A 10000-nucleotide genomic window follows, 5' to 3' on the forward strand; every position below is an offset into this window, starting at 1 on the left:
GAGTGGCCCATGGTGGTGGTGGGGTTATGGTATGGGCAGGCGTATGTTATGGACGACGAACACAGGCCACTCGATTCACAACATTACCCAACCCTAACCCTAACCTTCACACCAGATACTGACTGGTTTTCGGACCCCCCCAGACCCCCCCAATAAAGCAAAAATGCACGTTTCAGAGTGCCTTTTATTGTGGCCAGCCTAAGGCACACCTGTGCAATAATCATGCTGTCTAATCAGCATCTTGATATGCCACACCTGTGAGGTGGGATGGATTATCTCGGCAAAGGAGAAGTGCTCACTATCACAGATTTTTTCAGATTTGTGAACAATATTTGGGATAAATGGTTATTTTGTGTGTATAGAAAATGTTTTAGATCTTTGAGTTCATCTCATAAAAAATGGGAGTGTTGCGTTTATATTTTTGTTCAGTGTAGTTATAAAGTAGATAATAAAAATACATCCCGCTTTTGATTGGACTGAAAAAGTTGTTGTTATTAATTAATCGCTGGTTATGGTTATTTAAAAGGATTTCTTAATTCATAAGAACACATAGAATATCAACAAGCCTTATTCTTTAAGTGAAGCTCATCTCATAGCTCTTTGTGCGTTATCGATGCAACATGACTTTTCAAGGCCAAACCTACCGGATCAATTGCAATAACTGTAACTTAATCTATTCTAGTGCAATCATTATATTCATACCAGACTGATAAGAACATCTTCTATGGGAAATAAATATTCTTATTCTCTTGGAAAACTACATGTATTTATTTCTCTTATACTATGTCTGTGTATGTGTTTATATAGGTTATATAAATATAGGTTTTAGTGCATGTAAATGGTCTTCGAAGGTTAAAATCCTTGTGTTTCTCTCCCACACACTCCCCCCTGTCTGAAACGCCTCCATTGGACTTCTTTGTTCCATAACATAAAGACATCACTATATGACACTGAACACATTGTACGTGATAGGCTAAGGGGCGGGACATCTCTAAGTGGTTGACCAATCACAACAGAGCCGACCAGCTAACCAATCAGAGCAGACTGGGCTCTGGTTTCAGACAGAGGGTGAAAAGAGGTGCTGCAGCACAGGCAGTATGAGACAAATAAAGAGACAAAATACAAATATGACTATGAAAATAACAATTATATGTCCTCTTTAAGCACACTTGTTTAAATATGTACTTATTACTTTATTATATATTTATTTAAGCACTTAATAAAGAATTGTAAGAATGTAAGAAAACATTGCAAACATAGGCTTCATACAGTAGAAGGTGCAACAGAATAATAATTGTTTTAGTTCTTTTTTTATTCAATCCTCTCAAAGCTCACCTTCTTTGGACTTTGTTGTGTTTTTGTAATGTCTCTAAAGCAGGACAAGAAGAAACACAGAGGCCCAAGCTCCAAAATCACCCCAAAGTCCCGAGAGTTCATCGAAACAGATTCCTCGTCCTCAGAATGCCACTCGGATTCGGATGAGGCGATCAAAGTCCCCGCTCTGCCTCCTCAGACTGCGCGCTCTGCCATCAGCACACACACTCTGTCCAGCGCGCACACACACACTCCTCTCCTCCCGTGCCTCACTTCTGCCGGCAGTATGGGACCCTCGGGGGGGAAGGGGCTCCAGGTCAAAGACAGTAGCAGCGTGATAGCTAACAGTAGCAGCAGTAACGGTAGCATCGGGGCTTGTGGGAACACCCTGAGCGTTAGCAACATTAGCGGCTCATTTGGCCCCTCTGTACCTGATCCTGGGGGGTCAGGGGTCCCATGCAAAGAGTCCATGTCTCCCCCGTCCAACATCGGAAACGAGGCGCCCCTGTCTCCGCTCAGGGAATACCAAGAAGTCCAGAGTTTATGGGTGAAAATTGACCTAAGCTTTCTCAGCAGGGTGCCTGGCCAGGGTCCGGGGGACAGAGCCAAAGTAGAGAGGGACGGAAGTGAGAGACAGGGGGAGAGGACAGAGAGACAGAAGCAGGCAGAGAGAGAGAGGCAGAAGCTGCCTAAAGCTGAGAAACAGGAAGAGGAGAATGAGCGATTAGCGCAGGACAGAGAGAGGCAGATGGACAGAGAGGACAGGGGGGAGAAGGTGTGCCAAGGTCTGGGGGTCCTGGATACCCCCCCTGTGCTGGAGCAGAGTAATCCCAGGCTGGCAGGCAGGACGGAGAGAGCAGAGAGCGGAGGCAAACACAGGGTGCCGGCAGCAGGAACCATGGTGGTCCCCGCAGAGAAACACACCAGCAAGAGCAAGAGGAAACATAAGGTGGGCTTCAGTTTAAACCCCTTCACATTCCCTCTTACTTTTACCCTTCACTTTCCAAATTGTGTCCTATTGTAGGTAGATAAGGTTTGTTTTCTTCCCTATCAGACAGAGCACAGCGAGGCATCAGTCAACGGCAATAAGAAGCTGCGGTTGGACAAAGACTGTCTGCTCCTCCCACCATGCATCTCTCCAATACACAACCACAAGAACAGCACCACAAAGTGAGTATGCATGCACTGTAAATACACACTAGCTACAGAATTAAATATACTCTGTATATTTACTTTATACAATTCATAATGCATAAAACATTTGTAAAGCTGGGGTTTGTTTTTTTGTTTGTAATTTGGGCCTTTTTTCAGTCCACACAGCTGAAAAACAACAGAAGTGAAAAAAAATGGCTGTGGGATTTACATTTGGGATACTGCAGGAAGGACATTTCTTTTAAATATTTGAAACCTACATTGTTAACAATCAATCATTATTGTCATCCTATCAGTATGTGCCTTCATTTCCTTTATACATGTAGGCACTTTCCGAAAGTTTGGGATGGTCAAATGTGAAACAATCGGCAGGACTTTATATTGCTTCACCCTAATCTGCCGCAGATATACGATTCAACAGGGTTCTGCTCTGAAACATAGCTACACATGCCTACTAGTGTGTTTTCTTAACCGTGAGTTCACACGACATCATTTTGTCCCAAATGTCCCTTTAACTGTTGTTGGAGATCTCGTACGAAAGAGAAATGCCACTTACCTCATTGCTAGCTGGAAATCTTCATCTTAATCGGAGCTAAATATTGCAGGTAGTTTAGTTTCAGTCCCCATTAATGAACTGTTACAAAAACAGTAAATCGGGCAACTTTAGCCAGCATGGCTAATTTCCAGCTGTTGTCCCTGGCCAGATGATAATAGACAACCTAAAGGCACAATACATCAGGTACATTTCTGGACCTACTGTATATGTGAGTCTCAGTCCTGCAGTGTGAAAGCTATTTTGTAATGACTGCAGAAGGGGGCAAAAGTGCAAGACTGCATGTGGGGCAAGAAGAGTATCAGGGGGAGGAGTTGTTACAACTGCCACAGATCATCAGTTTCAGTATACATTTGCAAACACACTAGATTTTCAGTTACTTGATGCAAAAACACACTGCTGCAGAAGAGTAGATCCCTGCTGCCCATTCATTCCGCATATCCTTCTTTTTCTTCTTTGGTTTTTTCTTCAAATGGGATGGATAACCAACTGCGATTGCTAACTTGCCCACATACATTTTTGGAGAAAATATCTATGGTGTGGGCTTGTGCTTTGTGATGTAGATTGGAGAGCAAAAGGACAAGACTGGTCAAATGTCTTCTTATGACAACACAAAACTACCAAAGAAACACATGGACTTAGTCCCCATTATTACACAAACAGTGTTGTTCTGTGATCAGATGAGACCTGATGACTTTGAGGGTCCTATAGTGTGTAGGTACCATTAGCACACAGGGAGGAAAGGTATGCATAATCACTTTGAATCAAAATATCAAATACCCTACCTTAAAATAAAAATGGCGGCTTTACATGAAAAACATCTGATGAAATAATAACTAGAAAAAAAAGCTCAACTTCCTCATTCTTCCCATAAACAACACATTCTAGTAGAGGCAATCGGACCAGTTTCCTGGGTATTTTCAGGAGGGCTAAACATTTCTAACGAGGTGATGTAAGACCCTGTAGGGGAACGTTCAATCCCCGCTGCGACACAGGAACTGAGTTCAGCTTTCCGTGTGAATTATTAAAAACAGACGTAAGCTTGATGTGGCTATAAATAAACATCAGTGTGACATCCACTGAGAATATGTTTTTATAGCATCTCCGTGCTATCAAAGAGTGAAGAGCAAGGAGAGGTGGGAGGAAAAGAGGAGGGGGGGGGGGCTGACCTGGACTTGAACGGTGACATGGTACGGCAGACGTCTGAGAGGCTTTTTATGGAAGCTGTAAAGTGGAGGATGTGATCATCCTGCTCAGACACATTCAGCAGCTCCTGATCTGACTCCTGGCAGTTAGCATCACTCTGTTTAATCAGACATCGGATCATTACAGGACACATATGCTGATGGATGACTTTTTGTCATGTGTTGAGCGCATGACATTTCAATTAGGACCATGCTGTAACACCAGTCTTTAATACAAATTAAAAAAAACAGCAGAATACAACTAAATCAATGTAACGCCAGGAAGAAAGATTATGAAAAACCCAATGATTTAAAACTTGAAAACCAAATCTATAACTAACTTTAAATAAAAAGCCACATTAAAGAGACGTAGGACACATGCAGTAAGTAAAATTTAAAGGAAAAAGAAAAGACGGGAGGAAAAAAAGTGCTTTTACGAATGAAGATCGGATCAAACACAATAAGCTACGATACCTTTTTAGCTGCTTTGTCCAAACTTTAAATATTTGGACATAAACAAAACAGCGACTTTATTTTTCGAGCCTTAGACAGTCTGTACACATACATACTGAAACGATTTTGCACCTGTACAAATGTAAGGTCTTTAAGGCTCTGTTCTTTGCTGCAACAACATCAGCATGTCAGTGACAACAGGCGGGGATTCTAACCGCTGATTGGCTATCGAGAGACAACTTCACGCAATTTCCTCGCTTTTCCGCATGGAATGCTTCTTTGGTTGTTGTTCGACGAGCTGGAAAAGAAAGGTTCATGTTTGTGAGATAAGAAGGAGACTTAAGGAAAATAAAGCTAATTTACTGTAGGTTGAAAATCTGTAGCTTTCGCGTTGTGTAGCATGAATACTGTGACAAAGTCCTCAGTTGAAATGTATTTCTACAAATAAAACATACATTAAAAAATTGGACACGTGGCTAACGAAGCACTGATGTGTGCTGTAGCAGACAAAGAAAACAACAGTTTGATTGAAGTTGGACACAAATCTTGAACTGCTGAGTCATTGTAAATATATTGCAGAGGCATATTTGGCAGATCTACTGTGATGATTTGGTGCTACGAGGCTGTACCTTTTCTTAACTTAGTATCTCTTTCTCTCACACACACACACACACACACACACACACACACACACACACACACACACACACACACCGGCATCCACTTAAGGATAGACACACAAACGCACACAAATTAGCATAGTCATGCACACAAACAGCTTGCGCACATCAATTATGCTGTACACAGACACAAAGAGTGCGCACACACATATAACTCACACACGGTTGGCTCCGCAGCAGCTAATTAGTCTTTGTCTCGGCGGTTTTGTATATTATCACTAATGTCGGGGCCCGGGGCTCTGTTCTGCAAGCTCAGCAACTTTTTCTCGCTGCATCAAACCCCCAGAGTTTCCAGGCAGAGGAAAAACATAAAAATATTATCTGTTGTGTTGCAAACAGTATGAGTCACAAGAGCAACGATACGGCAGCACGGGGAATTAATGGTCGATACTCCAGCTGGGGAGGCAGAAGAACAACAATCTGAGAAGGAAAATATCTCTCAGCATCTGCCAGATAGATACACACTGTTAAAGTCTCCTATGCAATTTGCACATATTAATAAAAAGGTAATATGCATATATTAGGAGGGAAGTTTGCACCTTTCCCTGCAAATGAGCATCATCGCAAAGATCAGTACGTTGTGTCTTCGAAATGACTTTTGTTTTATGTTAATGACAGAGAAAGTAAAATCACCCCGATGTATGTGCATATCCCCACATCCTGTGCCATCAGTCTGACACTACACTGTTATGCTAAGTTCATATGTTTACCCAATCCAAAGTATTAAAAAGCAGAAAAAAGGCTGCCCAAAAAACTTCAAGCATAGTGTAACGCTTGAGCGGAAGAAGCATTGGTAGAGGAAATGCAAAGATAAACTCTCCTCAGGTGTTTTTTTGTGTGAAAAGAGGAATTGGTGTGTATGTTCTGTAAAGATCTGCAATATAAGGGATAATTTTGTCACAACATTTAAAAAAAAAAACACTTAAGTGCTGTCATTTTTCTGAAACTGACAGAGGGTCAAATGTGATTGCAGCAAAATCCCCCGAGCAGATGTTCTTACATTAATATTGAGGCTTCAGCAGGTGTGTTAATAGCTGAGGAGGCAGGAAACAGCCTGACATCCTAAAGTGTCTTTAAGGCCTTTAGCATCATTAGACTCCCTTTTTACAAGAACATGTGTGTTTGTTATTATTGCCAAACATGGTTGTGGTAATTGGACATTTCTAAAGTTCGCCAATGTTTTATAAAGTCATGATTGATTATTTCTCAGGTACAGTTTAAGATGATTTCCACTTGTGCACAAGAGTATGTGTGATCATTTGTTTTGATATGTGGAGAAGTTCAAACAAGCCAAACTCTTGATTTGAAAATGTCCACAGGACCTGAAAAGCAGCCATTACAGTAATAGCAGCCAATGGGACTTTCAGTATGGTCTCACACCTCATCCTCACATGCTACTTTTACAGTAAGGTGTCAAATTGAGTAATCACACATTAGCTATAAGCACGAGTAGGCCAACTAATTAGAGCACATCTCCTAAAGAAAGAAATCTTTATAATAAATACAATAATAGTCACACCTTTTGTTCCCTCTTTGTGTTCAGCAGCTCATTAAACAGGAAGCAGTCTCGGCGGCGCGACGACAAGCTGCTCCCCCCCCTCCTGTCCCCGCTCTCTGACGGCCCCCCTCGGAAACGAACGTGTGACAGCAGTTCCTCTCTCAGCCAGGAGGGCGCTGCCACGCTGCCCTGCTCCTCCTCTTCCTCCTCCTCTTCCTCACACAGACACAGGAGAGGGGAAGAAAAGGCGTCATCAAATGCGAGGAACGGCAGCGTAAGTACTCCGAAATATTTAAGTATATGTAAATAAGTACATAAAAGTAATTGTTCTCATGAAAATAATATGCCACGTTTTTAAGATGTATACAAAGTTAAGCTATCAGTGGTTGGATGTAACTAAGTACATTCATTATTGTAATTTTCAGGTACTTGTAATTGAGTATTCCCATTATCTGCCACTTTATACTCCACTAAAATTTTGTGCTTTGTATCCCGCTACATGTATTTGATATTTGAATTGATTAGTTATATTTTACATAAATAACATCATGTGTGTATATGATAAATAAGTATAAACTACTTCTAATCTACTCGGTAGTACACAAAGTATCTACATTTGCTTTACTTTGACCAAAATATATCATTGAAAAACTCTTATATGTACTGTATTTGTAATTGATAAAAAATACAATATAATGTTCTATAATTATAAGACACTTTTAAAAGAGCTGCCCAATGAGGACTACTTAAACCTAAAGTACACTTTGCAGATAATTCTTCTGTACTTCTACTTAACAAACATATGGAACCCAGGACTTTTACTTTTAATGGAGTATTTTTAAACTGCGGTATAACTTCTTTGACCCAAGTAAATGATCTCAGCACTTTCCCACCGCTGCACACTGTCACCATGTTAGGAGAATAGTACTGTACTGTCATTATCTCCGTGCAAAATGGAGTTTCTCACCTGACACTGACACGGCTCCAGAAATAACCGTGGAGTTAATGACATGCCAGGATGTACTGCATGACACACATCTCCACTGAAGTGTCTCATATGTCCTCACCTCAGGAGTTTCAGAGCCAAAGTCACTCAAATATGTCCTCATATCCGTATTTGGTTCAGCGGTGGAAGAAGAATGTTGTATGTGAACTGAAAATGCTATATAGTATAGTATACAGTACAACTGAAAGTCAATGCATTCCACATTTTACCAGTAAGAAGTAATTAAAAGAACAAAAGTATCAGTATCACAAATATATTTAGGGTAACAAAACTCAAAGTAAATGCAGAACAGCCCTTCATATATTATATTTATAGGTCATAACTGTTAATGCATTGTTGTGTTGACCTTGGCATTTTTTCAGTTAACATAATTCTTTATCAGAAATCTATATAAAGTTATACAAAAAAAGAACAAAAAATACTCTAATATGTAGTGGAGTAAAAATATATTATACTTATAGTTATAAATGGTAGCAGGTAACGCTTTAAAAGAATAAACAGATGCATAAGATTCAACAAAAAAGATTTCCACGTAAACTACCTAAATAATGTTCATAGAAAGATGTTCTTAACATTTTTAAGATGCATTTTGCATGGTTTTCAAGTGTAAATATAAATTCACTTTCTAAATCGTTTCTCTACATTCTTTCAACCCCTCTTTATTAGAATGCCAGCAATACAATTAGTTAACTAAATGAATCCACCACTGAGAATCAGAAGCCAACATACTAAAGGTTCAAGTTTCTCTAATACCATAATAACCAATCTTTATCCTTTCTTGACTGCAGGAAGTTGATACCCGCAATGAGAAGTCCAGTGGAGACAGTTACCATGCCAACGGACCGTCAGACTCGGAGGTGTGGTCGGAAGCTTGCCGACCCAGACTGTCATTCAGCGACACGTACGTAGAAACACACTAACACTTTATATACACTAATACACATTAGGATGGTGGATATGAACTGCAATGTATTCTTAGTTTTTTTTATTTTGTATAATTACACATTTCTCATGTTTTACTCATCATTGTTCATTAGACATTTGAGTGTATGATGCTTGTAAAAGTAATCTCTGGATTTCCTGTGTTATTAGTGAGCAGGTGTTTCCCCTTTTCAATGGGCGTGTGTTTACTTAATTCCATTGCACATATAAATGTTATGCTGCGTTCACACCGGACGTGATGCGAATATTCCTTCTGTGGAAGTCCTACAAACGTAGCAACAGACGCCGTCGTGTCTGGGTTCTTATTCTCCTCCAAGCCAGCTCCTTTTTGTTGCAGTCCCGGTAGATATACGACATTGTATCGTAAATCTCCGGGAACCCACTCACAGCCACAGCGATCATCTCTTCCATCTGTACAACTGATCAACAGCAGGACGTCAGAGGGACGTCAGAGGGAATCCCAACGCTGATTGGCTTTCGCGAGAACGCGTCACGTGAATTTGACGCTCGAGTTGAAAACATTGAACTCTGGCGTTTGACGCGGCCCCCTTCAATCGCATGATTCGCGCCGCGTCCACCGCTTCATGCGCGCTGTCGGAGCGAATTCGCGTCTGTCCGCGTCTCTTCATTGACTTTACATGTAATCGCGCCGCCCCCAAAAATCGCATCGCGTCCGCTGTGAACGCAGCATTAGACCTCGTTTGGTGTCAGAATATTTGTTTTATTTAAGTTGAGATAACTTATTACTTCTAATCAAGACTGAGAAGATATTTCTCAGAGTATTTTATATTCAACAAAAGTGTAATAACTGTAAACTTCTGAACAAAATCAAAAGAGAAATATGCAGTTTTGCAAAGTAATACATAATCATCCTTATGTGCTCGATAGGCCCTATTATACTGTTGGGGTTTTTCCTTTTCCTGTAGTGTGCTATATAGCTTTCTGTGCATGTAAATGGTCTGCACAGGCTAAAATCCTAGAATCCAACCAATCAGAGCAGACTGGGCTCTGGTTTCAGACAGAGGGTGAAAAGAGGTGCTGCAGCACAGGTAGTATGAGAAAAATAGAGAGCTTTGTGAACATTAAAGCATGGAAACAGTTCACAGAGACACAAAATATGTAAACCTGAAAATAAGCATGATAGGGCCTCTTTAACAGGTCAACCTTTTCCACATCTAAAATATGCAAATGTGTGATGTCATCTGGCAGCTTTTAGCA

General features: G+C 40.6%; 1 protein-coding gene across 1 annotated transcript in view; it reads left to right on the top strand.

Moving 5' to 3' along the window:
• LOC104948379 (AF4/FMR2 family member 2-like) overlaps positions 1 to 10000 on the top strand; it is a 74654-nt gene that overhangs the window by 57821 nt on the left and 6833 nt on the right. The window contains exons 10-13 of the mRNA XM_010774571.1: positions 1376 to 2263; positions 2369 to 2484; positions 6880 to 7108; positions 8629 to 8741. Coding sequence (XP_010772873.1) covers positions 1376 to 2263; positions 2369 to 2484; positions 6880 to 7108; positions 8629 to 8741 — 1346 coding nt within the window. The remainder of the gene's footprint in view (positions 1 to 1375; positions 2264 to 2368; positions 2485 to 6879; positions 7109 to 8628; positions 8742 to 10000) is intronic.

The sequence above is a fragment of the Notothenia coriiceps genome, unplaced genomic scaffold (assembly GCF_000735185.1).
Source record: "Notothenia coriiceps isolate Sejong01 unplaced genomic scaffold, NC01 NC01_scaffold00014287, whole genome shotgun sequence".
In the NCBI taxonomy this organism is placed as follows: Eukaryota; Metazoa; Chordata; class Actinopteri; order Perciformes; family Nototheniidae; genus Notothenia; species Notothenia coriiceps.